At 40.9% G+C, this 15,020-nt stretch overlaps 1 protein-coding gene across 5 annotated transcripts in view; it reads right to left on the bottom strand.

Moving 5' to 3' along the window:
- rabgef1 (RAB guanine nucleotide exchange factor (GEF) 1) overlaps nt 1-15,020 on the bottom strand; it is a 37,085-nt gene that overhangs the window by 6,519 nt on the left and 15,546 nt on the right. For 3 of the 5 annotated variants that reach the window (XM_024012247.2, XM_024012250.2, XM_024012249.2), the window contains exons 3-5: nt 7,561-7,748; nt 5,719-5,885; nt 2,977-3,058 (exon numbers count right to left, since the gene is read on the bottom strand). In XM_024012247.2, the coding sequence (XP_023868015.1) occupies nt 2,977-3,058; nt 5,719-5,885; nt 7,561-7,748 (437 nt within the window). The other 2 variants (XM_070449376.1, XM_024012252.2) reach the window with 2 other exon arrangements.

Genomic DNA, 15,020 nt, shown 5'->3' on the forward strand with positions numbered 1-15,020 from the left:
CCTAAGCACAGTCAAGACAACGCAGGAGTGGCTTCGGGACAAGTCTCTAAATGTCCTTGAGTGGCCCAGCCAGAGCCCTGACTTGAAACTGATTGAACATCTCTGGAGAGACCTGAAAATAGCTGTGCAACGACGCTCTCCATCCAACCTGACAGAGCTTGAGAGGATCTGCAGAGAAGAATGGGAGAAACTCCCCAAATACAGGTGTGTCAAGCTTGCAGCGTCATACCCAAGACGACTCGAGGCTGTAATCGCTGCCAAAAGGTACTTCAACAAAGTACTAGGTAAAGGGTCTGAATACTTATGTAAATGTAATATTTCCGTTTTTATACATTTGCAAAAATTTCTAAGCCTGTTTTTGCTTCGTCATTATGGGGTATTGTGTGAAGATTTAACAATTTAATCCATTTTAGAATAAGCCTGTAACGTAACAAACGTGGAAAGAGTCAAGGGGTCTGAATACTTTCCGAATTCACTGCAATTCTACCCTAATATTACTATTATTGTATAACTTTTCTAGGCTGTATTCTTTGCCACGTGATTTCTGTAGGCTTAGGTCTATAGTCCGTAGAGGAACTGGTGATCGCTACAGGATTGAGTCAGAGCCCTGGCCTAAACCTTATAGCCTGTCCCTTGAAGCTCTTCTATCGAGAAGCAAAATAGAGAGGCTAAACTGTAGAACTCATGAGACATGGGAATAAATGCACAGTTCTCGTTGTGAATGCAAATATCAGGAGTCAAAGCAGAGACCAGAGCTGTCCGGTGCTGAAATATTTTATCTGACTTTCACGGGCTCAGCCAGCGCCTGCCAAGTCGCATTACCTGTCCGTGGTGCTGAATAAAATAGGCCTATGCCAGGGCTCTTCAACCCTGTTCCTGGAGAGCTACCGTCCTGTAGGTTTGCACTCCAACCCTAATTTAGCACACCATTTTCTGGTCATAAACTGAATTAGGTTTGTTACAACTGGGGTTGGAGTGAAAACCTACAGGAGGGTAGCTCTCCAGGAACAGGGTTGGCGAGCCCTGGCCTATGCTATGGTTCCACACTCACACTTTTCAAACCCATATTATATTTGTGTAGGCAACTTTGTGTATGATTTCTCTATTGTACTACATAATTGATACCCCGTAAAACTCCACTCCACTACTTCTCCACTACCAGACACATTTAAGTGAACATTTGTGCACACACACAACACGGGATGTAACCAAAAAACACAAATTTCCCTTGACAAACAAGCCCGTTATTATTGCCAAGTAGATAGAGCTAGCGCCCAACTACACCACTGACAAAACAGGCTGACTGTCAGAGTCCGACAGTAAACAAATATATTAAAATACACAACATGTCTATTACCTACACATACCGAGAGAGAGCAAAAGAGAGCGCGAGAAAGAGATTCTAAAGCAGCAGACAAGTGCAGTGATAAAATGTTAAATTATAGGCCTACTGTCAAAAAATACAGATATTGAATGAAGTGTTCAGTCCGACCATCCAACCTTATGAAATAATCAAAATATCCGCTCTCCCACTCAAAGGAGCGATCTACAGTACAGGCATAACAGGTGGATTCAGGACCATAGTCAGCGCATCAGCCGGACACCAGCTCTGCACTGGATAGGAATTCCAAACCAACGTTGAAATGTGCAGACTGACTCAAATTAGTGTACTTGCATACAGTTTGTATACTTATGGAAAACATTTTAAAATGTGCATATATTAACATGGGTTTGAATGACAGCCATAGGAATACAGTGGTAGCTATCCAAAATGGTCCTTTAAAATGGTCCTTTGGCCATTTAAGCAACAATACCAACTTTAAAACATTCAGGCTATCCTCACTTCAAATTCTCTCAAACCTGAATAAAAACTAGATTTGGGGGGGGGGGGGGGGGGGGGCATAAATTACCATACAACTTCATGAATTCAATGCCAATCATAAGAACACAGTGGTAGACATTTCACATGCTACTGCTCTTTAACCATTTCAGCTACAAATTACTAACATAAAAAAAGTATAAACTATAACAATTGAAATGAGCTAATATTTGCATAAAATAACCTGGACCCCAGGAAGAGTGCTTTAGCAGTAGCTAATAGGGATCCTAATAAAATAATTATAAACTGGGTGGTTCCAGCCCAGAATGCTGGTTGGCTGACAGCCGTGGTATACGAGACCGTATACTATACTGCTCTAGTAACCAGTTAATAATAGCAATAAGACACCTCGGGGGTGTGGTATATGGCCAATATACCACGACTAATGGCTGTATCCAGGCACTCGTGCCTAAGAACAGTCCATAGCCGTGGTATATTGGCCATATACCACACCCCCTTGGGCCTTATTGCTTAAATAACCCACCACAATAATAGTAACTCTTGAACCATTCAAGCCAGACACCAAACCAACTTTCACATGTTCAGGCTATTGTATCCTATCAATCAATTGATACTTCAAGACAAGCTTGCAAGTCCACACTTTAGGAAATGTACTTTTCTAGTTACAGTAGTAGTTTCAGCGGTTCCAAGGCACTGCATCTTAGTGCTAGAAGCATCACTACAGACCTTGGTTCGATTCCAGGCTGTATCACAACAGGCTGTGATTGGGAGTCCCATAGGGCGGCGCACAATTGGCCCAGCGTCATCTGGGTTAGGTTTTGGCCAGGGTAGGCCGTCATTGTAAATAAGACTTTCTTCTTAACTGACTTGCCTAGTTAAATAAAGGTTAAATCAGTAGTTATTTCTACTTGCAAATAAAACCAAAAGGCATTTTGTAAGCCGAAAAGACCAACAGAACACTTTATTGTGCACTAGAACACAGTTAGTTGAAACACATTGGGACTCCGTTTCGTCAATTTTTGTGAATCTAACGAATGCATTGTATTTACATTTTTGTGATGCATTTTGTACAGTGCAAGTTGTTGTATACCTTTTTGGCTGGTTGAGTCATCATTCTTAATGTTGTTTGAACCTACCTTTAAAATGAGTCATGAGGCGGTCGGACAAATTCTGGTAGAAGTCTTGGACACACTCAGACAGCTCGTCAGCACTCAAGTCCTGAAAAATCAAATGTCATCCCAGGTATTTGTCAATCAATGTCAATGTCTGGACGATATGAGAAGAACTACATACCATAACAACCAAACAAACAAAATTGCATGTTCTAGACAAAATGTGTTACAGCTTGAAATAACTTTTTAACCTCATCACAACAGCTCTGTTTTTTCTCTGTTTATATAATTTAATTATATTTCTACAAAAGATAAACCATAAAAAAAGAGCTTTATACTGAAGGAAATGATGGACACTGTTCTGTAAAACTATGTACAACACAACTACTGATTGTGAGAAAGGCTTCTACAGCCACAATACATTCTTGTCTAGCCAATAAAAACCAATTAACTTTTTGAAACAAGAGAGAACCTTGGAGTGTTTTGCCATATCAAATAGCAATATTTCATTACAAAACATACACATAAAAGCTATTATTTAATTTGTGCTTTTCAGGGCTGACCTTAGTTGAAAGAACAGAAATACCTACACACTATTGTATATGCCCCCATAGCCATACAGTTTATTGCAAAGTTTCAGCTGGATCAAGACCTTCTGTTTGAAATGTTGTCATAATTTGCACACAAGCATAAATTGTGTAGGTACAGTTGAAGTCGGAAGTTTAAATACACTTAGGTTGGAGTCATAAACTCATTTTTCAACCACTCCACAAATTTCTTGTTAACAAACTATAGTTTTGGCAAGTAGGTTAGGACATCTTCTTTGTGCATGACACAAGTAATTTTTCCAACAATTGTTTACAGACAGATTATTTCACTGTATCACAATTCCAGTGGGTCAGAAGTTTACATACACTAAGTTGACTGTGCCCTTAAACAGCTTGTAAAACTCCAGAAAATGTCATGGCTTTAGAAGCTTCTGATAGGCTAATTGACATAATTTGAGTCAATTGGAGATGTACCTGTGGATGTATTTCAAGGCCTACCTTCAAACTCAGTGCCTCTTTGCTTGACATCATGGGAAAATCAAAAGAAATCAGCCAAGACCTCAGAAAAAAAAAATTGTAGACCTCCACATGTCTGGTTCATCCTTGGGAAAAATTTCCAAATCCCTGAAGGTACCACGTTCATCTGTACAAACAATAGTACGCAAGTATAAACACCATGGAACCACGCAGCCGTCATACCGCTCAGGAAGGAGACGCGTTCTGTCTCCTAGAGATGAACATACTTTTGTGCGAAAAGTGCAAATCAATCCCAGAACAACAGCAAAGGACCTTGTGAAAATGCTGGAGGAAACAGGTACAAAAGTATCTATATCCACAGTAAAACGAGTCCTATATCGACCTAACCTGAAAGGCCGCTCAGCAAGGAATAAGCCACTGCTCCAAAACCGCCATAAAAAAAAGCCAGACTACGGTTTGCAACTGCACATGGAGATAAAGATCGTACTTTTTGGAGAAATGTCCTCTGGTCTGATGAAACAAAAATAGAACTGTTTGGCCATAATGACCATCGTTATGTTTGGAGGAAAAAGGGGGAGGCTTGCAAGCCGAAGAACACCATCCCAACCGTGAAGCAAGGGGTGGCAGCATCATGTTGTGGGGGTGCTTTGCTGCAGGAGGGACTGGTGCACTTCACGAAACAGATGGCATCATGAGGTAGGAAAATGGTGGATATATTGAAGCAACATCTCAATAGATGCATCATGAGGCAGGTAAATGATGTGGATATATTGAAGCAACATCTCAAGACATCAGTCAGGAAGTTAAAGCTTGGTCGCAAATGGGTCTTGCAAATGGACAATGACCCCAAGCATACTTCCAAATGGGGCAAAATGGCTTAAGGACAACAAAGTCAAGGTATTGGAGTGGCCATCACAAAGCCCTGACCTCAATCTTATAGAACATTTGTGTGCAGAACTGAAAAGCATGTGCAAGCAAGGAGGCCTACAAACCTGACTCAGTTACACCAGCTCTGTCAGGAGGAATGGGCCAAAATTCACCCAACTTGTTGTGGGAAGCTTGTGGAAGGCTACCCGAAACGTTTGACCCAAGTTAAACAATTTAAAAGGCAATGCTATCAAATACTAATTGAGTGTATGTAAACTTCTGACCCACTAGGAATGTGATGAAAGAAATAAAAGCTGAAATAATTCTCTCTACTATTATTCTGACATTTCACATTCTTAAAATAAAAAGTGGTGATCCTAACTGACCTAAGACAGGGAATTGTTACTAGGAAAAACTGAGTTTAAATCTATTTGGCTAAGGTGTATGTAAACCTCCGACTTCAACTGTATATCTATTCCTTTCAGATATTGTTTTGTACCCTGCACGTTTAAATTGTACCCTGCACGTTTAAATCATGTCATTAACATCTAAGGGTTCTAACATGTATCCAATCTATCAACGTGTTGAATCAAAACAAAATACATTTTAAAATTATAATCTGATTTTAGACATAATCATGTCTCCAGAGGATTTAAAAAAAAAACATGCCTTGATAAAGATTTCATATAAACAAGAAGATTTAATGCGGCATAAAACAGTCAAACATAAGTCAGAACACAGTGATTCATCAGAACACGAGCCTGGAAGACCACTTCATCAGAGCTCGAGCCTGGAAGACCACTTAACATCTTGTCTGTTTTTAAGATTCCTTTTGACCGATTTCAATAAGCATTCAGACTCGTTTTCAACTGACCTTTTTGTTGGCCATGATCTCGATGAAGGCTCGGCTCTGCTTGTGGACCTCACGGCCGGGCTTATGCAGGGTCTTCAGGAAGTCCACAAAGTCTCTGGAGATGCGGTCCGTCTCAATGCTTGACTGGCGGCTGATGGAGGGGCTGGGGGTCTTGCCCTCCTGGTTCTCTGATGGGGGGGGACAACATGACATGTGTTACTCTTAATGTTACGCCATACCTTCCTCTTCATGGTTGCCCTCGCTAACTGACTGAGCCTCAGGTAAAGAAGGTCAACTGTCAGAAGGGTGCATCTTTACATAAGAGCTGAGAAGAGGTCAGGAAAACAGACTCAAATATGAAATCAACAGTATTGCGTCACAACTACAAATAAACAGATACTTTAGAACTACTTTTGCTGATCAGGTTGTAAGAACACATTGTTGGCAGTTTCAGGGACACAGTCAGTTTTGTCATCTATTCTGTAGAAGTGTATCTACAACTACAGAGAGAATGACAGATACCCACCTCTGAGTCTTGCCACCAGTGCTGCCAGTATAATGACCATACGCAAGAGGAGGACAGTGAGATAATGAACTTTATGAACAACATGAAAAAGGGACTCGTTGAACACACACACACACACACACGTCTGCACACTACACATCAAACAAACTCAAAACCAACCGGAACAGCGGAGTCACTTTGATGGACAGGTCTCTCAGCCAATCAGACTGAGCGGGTGCTAATATGGTGAGACTATTGGTACATCTTAATGCTACCTGGTTGGAGGGTAATTATAAGTCGACTACACTAGTTAAGGCCTTATGGTTTTCTAGTTGGTTTTAAAACTACAGGGATTAAAATGGGAGCGCTATCCAATGCAAATCTCCTCTCCAATGGTAGGAATGATTACCTTCGGTGGGAGAGCCCATTTCCCAAGGGGGAGTAAACATTCCTCTCCAGTCCCTGAGGCCTGTCAGCTTCTCCTCTCCCACAGTGGGGGCTGAGAATGAGATGGTAGGGCCAAGTTGGGCCGCAGGGCAAACAGGGATGAAGGGTACCAGAATGGCATACAAGAGAGAATGGGTACATGGGATTTGAGAGAGGTGGGTGAAGGTGGAATGGGTATGGAGAATAATGGATGACAATAAATTCATGAATCAACAAACACTGGCGATGACAGAAGTGCGGAATGAAGGGATCAGACAAGATGGAGAAAGAGAGGGGTTGTTTGGTTTGGGACCATTATGTTATGATGAGGGTATCAATGAGATAGAAGGGATTGGAAAGGATATGGAAAACAGTTAAAAACATGACCTAACACTAGAGAATGGTGCACAGCAGCTATTACTGCAAAGAAAAAGTGAAATCTGATGAGACAAAGTCACAATCTCGACGAGTGATGTGTCAATGACAATCAACCATGGTCCCCACACTGAGATAGGGCACCTCTTTGAATGAAGAAAAAAATATTGAAGTCTGCAAAAATAAAGGAACTTTGAAGTTTGCACATTGTTCTCAATACCCTTGGGGCCATTGTACAGATAGGAGCTATGGGAGTTTGCCTAACAGTTAGGCTAATAGAGGGCATCACTAAATAACCCAGGCTATAATAGCCTGTTATGGGCTTGGTAGGCACAGAAGACCTTCAAATCACTAACATGCCCTGTTTTAGAGCCTCCGGGGATCACTTCCAAAGAAGTGAGCTGATGAGACAAGTACTAGGCTGATACGCTGGGATGGAAAGTGTGTGTGTGTGTGTCAGAAACTGCACTGGAGAAATACCATTGAGATAACTCAGGCTTTAACGTATCAAAGGGAAACTGTCTTCCGTTTTATAGAGTCAGTCAGGCAGTCAGTACCTTTCTTGGGGGCTGTCCGTGACGAGGGACTAAAGAACTTCTTCACAGTGGTCACCTTGCGCGTCTTCTCATTGGTCTTCTTCTCCTCGAACTTGGAGAAGGGCGCCAGAGAGGCCTGGGGCTGGGACAGGGGCTGAGACTGGGCCCCCTGGATGCTGGCATAGGCAACCTCCTCCTCCCTCTGCAGCCTGAGGTAGACCAGGGGGAACAACTGGTGATTAGACTTTAACTTTAAGGTATTATCTTTAACTACTGTGTCGTAGGTGGCGCGTCCAATATGCTAGGGAATATGCACATCCAATATGCTAAGCTTGAATTTGCCAAAATTACAGTACCAGTCAAAAGTTGACACAGCTACTCATTCCAGGGTTTCTTTATTTTTACTATTTTCTACATTGTAGAATAATAGTGAAGACATCAAAACTATGAAATAACACACATGGAATCATGTAGTATCCAAAAGTGTTATATTTGAGATTCTTCAAAGTAGCCACGCTTTTCTTTGATGACAGCTTTCCACACTCTTGGCATTCTCTCAACCAGCTTCATGAGGTAGTCACCGGGAATTTCAATTAACAGGTGTGCCTTGTTAAAAGTTAATTTGTGGAATGTCTTTCCTTTTTAATGCGTTTGAGCCAATCACTTGTGTTGTGACAAGGTAGGGGTGGTATACAGAAGATAGCACTATTTGGTAAAAGACCAAGTCCATATTATGGCAAGAACTGCTCAAATACGCAAAGAGAAATGACAGTCCATCATTACTTTAAGACATGAAGGTCAGTCAATCCGGAACATTTCAAGAACATTGAAAGTTTCTTCAAGTGCAGTCGCAAAAACCATCAAGCACTGTTGTAACTGGCTCTCATGAGGACCGCCACACGAAAGGAAAACCCAGAGTTACTTCTACTGCAGAGTATAAGTTCATTAGAGTTACCAGCCTCAGAAATTGCAGCCCAAATAAAAGTCAGACACATCAACATCAACTGTTCAGAGGAGACTGCATGAATCAGGCCTTCATGGTCAATTTGCTGCAAAGAAACCACTACTAAAAGGACACCAATAATAAGAAGAGACTTGCTTGGGCCAAGATACACGAGCAATGGACATTAGACCGGTGGAAATCTGTCCTTTTGGTCTGATGAGACCAAATGTGAGATTTTTAGGTGAACGGATGATCTCCACGTGTGGTTCCCACCATGAAGCATTTATTTAGAATTCAAAGCGCATGGCTACCACAGCATTCTGCAGTGATACGCCATCCCATCTGGTTTAAGCTTAGTGTAACTATCATTTGTTTTTCAACAGGACAATGACCCAACACACCTCCAGGCTGTGTAAGGGCTCTCCAAGAAGGAAAGTGATGGAGTGCTTCATCATATGATCTGGCCTCCACAAATAACCCGGCCTCACCCCAATTGAGATGGTTTGGGATGAGTTGGACCGCAGAGTGAAGGAAAAGCAGCCAACAAGTGCTCAGCATATGTGGGAACTCCTTAAAGACTATTGGAAAAGCATTCCAGGTGAAGCTGGTTGAGAGAATGCCAAGAGTGTGGAAAGCTGTTATCAAGGCAAAGGGTGGCTACTTTGAAGAATCTCAAATATAAAATATATTTTGATTTGTTAAACGCTTTTTTGGTTACTACATAATTCCATGTGTTATTTCATAGTTTTGATGGCTTCATTATTATTCTACAATGTAGAAAATAGTAAAAATAAGAACTCTGGAATGAGTAGGTGTCCAAACTTTTGACTGGTACTGTATATTTTTTTTAACTTCAAAGAAATAGTTTACAATATTGACGGTATTTAATAACCATTCCGTGACAATTTCCAAATATCCCGGTATATACAGTACACCGCCCATGCCTAATTGGCACTATAGCGGAGAGCATCGGCCATATCTCCGGTGTAATATTTTTTAGGACAATTTCCTCCTCCAAGCTGGATGGATGTCATAGCCTACAATATGTGTCTCCCCTTTTCATAAGCATCAATTAGATGGTTGCATACAAGACAAGGTCGTTTTTATTGATCTCAGTTTGTCAGTGTCAGCAGAGTAGTCTACCCTGTCATTTTTGTGGTATTAAAGATTATGCTATTGTCGCCAGTCATGAAGAGTAGTGTCCTAGAACTGCATAAAATGTGTTTATAAAAAGGCAAAACATTTCTCGGATCCTCTTTAAAAATGGCCCTCTAGCTGGGTCTGAGCTCTGGATATGTGCAAAGAAAGGAGAAGAAAAGCATAACGGTATTTTTTGTGAACAGTGAGTCAGTTATATATTATTAGCTTAACTAAATGACTATCCAATGTACTCAGCGTACTATTTCACATTGGTCTGCAGATGTGATAGTGCCTTCAGAAAGTATTCATACCCCTTGACTTATTCTACATTTTGTTGTGTTACAGCAGGAATTAAAAATTGTTTAAATAAAATTATACATTTTTTTTTTTTTTTTAATTGCACCCATCTACACACAATACCCCATAAGAACAAAATGAAAACATGTTTTAGAAGAAAAAATGTAATTGATTGAAAATTGAATACAGAAAGCTCATTAACAAGTATTCACACCCCTGAGTCAATACTTTGTAGAAGCATCTGCCGTGTCTCTGACTGATTAAATTATATGACAGGCTATTTTATCAAATCGATTACCTAACGTTTGATTGATTACGTGATTGAATTAAACCAAGCAACAATTAACTCGTAACTAACCTGGGGTACCACGGAAGAGTATTTATAGAGCTGCTGTCTTCCGAATAACCTCAAAGATATTTTATATCAATAGCAGTCAATTATTAATCAGTTTCATCTGAACGTCGTAAAATTCTTCACGAACCCTGGCAAATAAATTGAATCAGCAATACAAAAATGGGATTAATTATTTATTTACTAAATAATCACACAGAATTACATTTACACAGGATGGATCATACATCGATTACTAATCATGTCATAAAAGAAAAAGTCCCTAGCGTACGAAACCGATATGACGGCTAGTTACACAAAGGAAGGGGGTTGGGTTTGAATCAAAGAGCAGGAAGACTGAGGGACAAAGGAGATTGGGTCTCTGTTGCACCTTGAAGAGCTATGCTACCGTAAATACAGAAACGTATGCATTCTAATAACTGCCCATTCAGAAAAGGAAAATGCAAGATAAACTCAGCAAAAAAAGAAATATCCCTTTTTCAGGACCCTGTCTTTCAAAGATATTCCAAATAACTTCACAGCTCTTCATTGTAAAGGGTTTAAACACTGTTTCCCATGTTTGTTCAATGATCCATAAACACTTAATGCACCTGTGGAACGGTCGTTAAGACACTAACAGCTTACAGACGGTAGGCAATTAAAGTCACAGTTATGAAAACTTAGGACGCTAAAGAGGCCTTTCTACTGACACTGAAAAACACCAAAGGAAAGAAGCCCAGGGTCCCTGCTCATCTGCGTGAACGTGCCTTAGGCATGCTGCAAGGAGGCATGAGGACTGCAGATGTGGCCAGGGCAATAAATTGCAATGCCCGTACTGTGAGACGCCTAAGACAGCGCTACAGGGAAACAGGACGGACAGCTGATCGTCCTCGCAGTGGCAGACCACGTGTAACAACACCTGCACAGGATCGGTATATCCAAACATCACACCTGCGGGACAGGTACAGGATGGCAACAACTGCCCAAGTTACACAAACGCAATGATGGAGGGAATGCACAATTCCTCCATTAGTGCTCAGACTGTCCCCAATAGGCTGAGAGAGGCTGGACTGAGGGCTTGTAGGCCTGTTGTAAGGCAGGTCCTCACCAGACATCACCGGCAACAACGTCACCTATGGGCACAAACCCACCGTCGCTGGACCAGACAGGACTGGCAAAAAGTGCTTTTCACTGACAAGTCGCGGTTTTGTCTCACCAGGGGTGATGGTCAGATTCGCATTTGTCGTCGAAGGAATGAGCGTTACACCGAGGCCTGTACTCTGGAGCGGGATCGATTTGGAGGTCGAGGGTCTGTTATGGTCAGGGGCAGTGTGTCACAGCATCATCGGACTGAGCTTGTTGTCATTGCAGGCAATCAACGCTGTGCATTACAGGGAAGACATCCTCCCTCATGTGGTACCCTTCCTGCAAGCTCACCCTAACATGACCCTCCAGCATGACAATGCCACCAGCCATACTGCTCGTTCTGTGCGTGATTTCCTGCAATACAGGAATGTCAGTGTTCTGCCATGGTCAGCGAAGAGCACGGATCTCAATCCCATTGAGGACGTCTGGGACCTGTTGGATCGGAGGGTGATGGCCATTCCCCCCAGAAATGTCTGGGAACTTGCATGTGCCTTGGTGGAAGAGTGGAGTAACATCTCACAGCAAGAACTGGCAAATCTGGTGCAGTCCATGAGGAGATGCACTGCAGTACTTAAAACTTCTTGCAACTATAGGGGGTGCTGTTCCGCATTAGCATTTTTTGGTCTCCAAATTAAACTGCCTCGTGCTCAATTCTTGATCGTACAATATGCATATTATTGTTATTATTGGATAGAAAACACTTTCTAGTTTCTATAGCCGTTGGAATTTTGTCTCTGAGTGGTACAGAACTACTTCTACAGCACTTTTCCTGACAGGGAGTCAGATTTCAGAAATTTTGACCCCTGATCTGGGGTCGGTTTTAAGGTGCCTGTAAATGCTATGGAGAAACCGACACTGCCTACGTCTTCCTCTGGGTGTCAGTACGTCATSACGYTTTGAATGGAKTCGATTGCRCAATCAGAGCCACTATAAAACAACAAAACGTGGAAGTACCGTCCTTTCCCTTCGCGCGTCTTACGCAAGATGGACATCGGACTTGCCTCCTTCCAAATGGTTGTTTAGCCAGTAAAATTTCTCCGGTCATGTTTTTACTCGTTATAGTTGTTAAAAACATCATAATGTAGTTAATTTGAACCGTTTTATAGCAATTTATATCCGTTTAGTGCGATTTTGAGGAATTTCTTTGTCGTGCACTTTGAAGCTTTGGKCACGTTTCGGGGTCTCGGTCGATGTTAGTGGACATTTCGAAGGACASAGGACATCTATCGACCAAAAGAAGATTAGACCCAAGAAAGGATACATTGCCCAAGAATCTGATGGAAAATCACCTCATAGTAAGAAATATTTAATATGATAAATCGTTGTTCTGTCGAAATATTTTAAACGCATAATCCGCCATTTTGTTTGTTATCGCTTCACTTGGCGAACCCTGTATTGCACAGTAAGGATCATTTTAGAAATGTAAATCAGCGGGCTGCATTAAGAACTAATTTGTCTTTCGATTCCTGTCAACCCTGTATTTTTTGTCAAGTATATGATTAGCTTCGATTAAACTAGATCACTCTAAAGATGACGTCCGACATTTTGAGGCTTGATTTGCTAGTATTTTCATTGTATAACCACGGTTTTGTATGGCTAAATATGCACATTTTCGAACAAACTCTATATGTATGTTGTAAAATGATGTTACAGGAGTGTCATCGGAAAATCTTGAGAAGGTTAGTGAAAAAATTTAATATATTTTGGCGATGATTACGTTATAGCTCTCTTGGCTTGAATCGATGCTCTGGGAACGTTTGCACATGTGGTATGCTAACTTATCGATTTATTGTGTTTTCGCTGTAAAACGCTAGAAAATCTGAAATATTGTCTGAAATCACAAGATCTGGGTCTTTCCATTGCCATGCTTTGTCTTATTCTTATGAAATGTTTTATGATGAGTAAATTGTCATACACGTTGCTCTCTATAGTAATTCTACGAGTGTGGATGGTCGGTGCAATTGTAAACTGTGATTTCTACCTGAAATATGCACTTTTTTCTAACAAAACCTATACCATAAATATGTTATCAGACTGTCATCTGATGAGGTTTTTATTGGTTATTGGCTATCAATATCTTAGTTTAGCCGAATTGGTGATAGCTACTGGTGGAGAGAAAAAATGGTGGACAAAGAAATTGTGTATTTTGCTAACGTGTTTAGCTAATATATTTACATATTGTGTCTTCCCTGTAAAACATTTTAAAAATCTGAAATGGTGGCTTTATTCACAAGATCTGTATCTTTCATCTGGTGTCTTGGACTTGTGATTTAATGATATTTAGATGCTACTATCTACTTGTGAAGCTATGCTAGCTATGCTAATCAGTGTGTGGGGGGGGTGGGGGGTGATCCCGGACCCGGGGTAGAGGCTCGTGAAAGGTTAATGCAGCTGATGGCCACACCAGATACTTTTGATTTTGACCCCCCCTTTGTTCACGGACACAATATTCAATTTCTGTTAGTCACATGTCTGTGGAACTGGTTCAGGTCATGTCTTAGTTGTTGAATCTTATGTTCATACAAATATTTACACATGTTAAGTTTGCTGAAAATAAACACAGTTGACAGTGAGAGGATGTTTCTTTTTTTGCTGAGTTTATTTTCTACATTGTAGAATAATATTGAAGACATCAAAACTATGAAATAACACATATGGAATCATGTAGTAACCAAAAAAGTGTTAAACAAATCTGCGCTTCTATAGATGGGTCGAAGTTGGAAGACTGGTTTGCCCAGCAGAGATTGCCCTTGTCCTTTGAAGAATATTTCTGGTCGTAGTGTTGTAGGGCCGATACTTTGTACCCTGTCGTTCTTATTAGGAGATTGTCTGTCCTTTCCTAGGCCACGTACGTTTACAGCTGCAGCTGATAACTTAAATTCTATGATGTATCACTTCTTCTTTAGTGAATAAGAGTTCAAAGTTCAAACCATTTTGCCATAATCAGCTTGTCGTGAATTCTGGCTGGTCTAGTAGAAATTCATCCTTTCAGCATGGTGATCGTCACCTCCATGTTGAAATTAGCCCTTTTAAAACGTATGGACACCAGTCCTCACATCGTCGGGAACTAAGTTTGACTTCCGTCAACAGGCTTTTGTATTGGGGGAGAGAAGGGTGTGTTTCATAGTTCTCAACCAATGTCTGTTCACTTTGGCATGGCCACTGAGTGAGCATAGTTTACTTATGCAAACAATTCTCTCATTTAGAAGCTAAAATTACATGTAATCTTTTCACAAATAATTTCATATTTAAACATTTAAATTGCACAACAATTCCATGTGAATCTGATAACTAGAATGTGTAGACTTTCCAATATACAATTTATGTCATTCTATCATCATATATGTCCCAGACACCAACTGATCTGACATCATATTCTTTAAGTACCAACAGACACTGTCAACTGGTTGGATTACAGAAATATTGTACCTTTCCCCAACCTTTTGATGTTACCATACTCTCTCTATGTTAACAAAGGGCTTTCCAAGAGTCCATTCTGTAGAGTGGAGAGAAAAGGGGAAAAAAGGTATTTATGGGAGTCATAAACCTCACCCAACAGGGCAACGTCATGACACACATTTGGCAGAGATACAGCTTGGAGTCATCTTGGGTATGTCTGTATCA

Source organism: Salvelinus sp. IW2-2015, linkage group LG20 (assembly GCF_002910315.2).
Source record: "Salvelinus sp. IW2-2015 linkage group LG20, ASM291031v2, whole genome shotgun sequence".
Taxonomy (NCBI): domain Eukaryota; kingdom Metazoa; phylum Chordata; class Actinopteri; order Salmoniformes; family Salmonidae; genus Salvelinus; species Salvelinus sp. IW2-2015.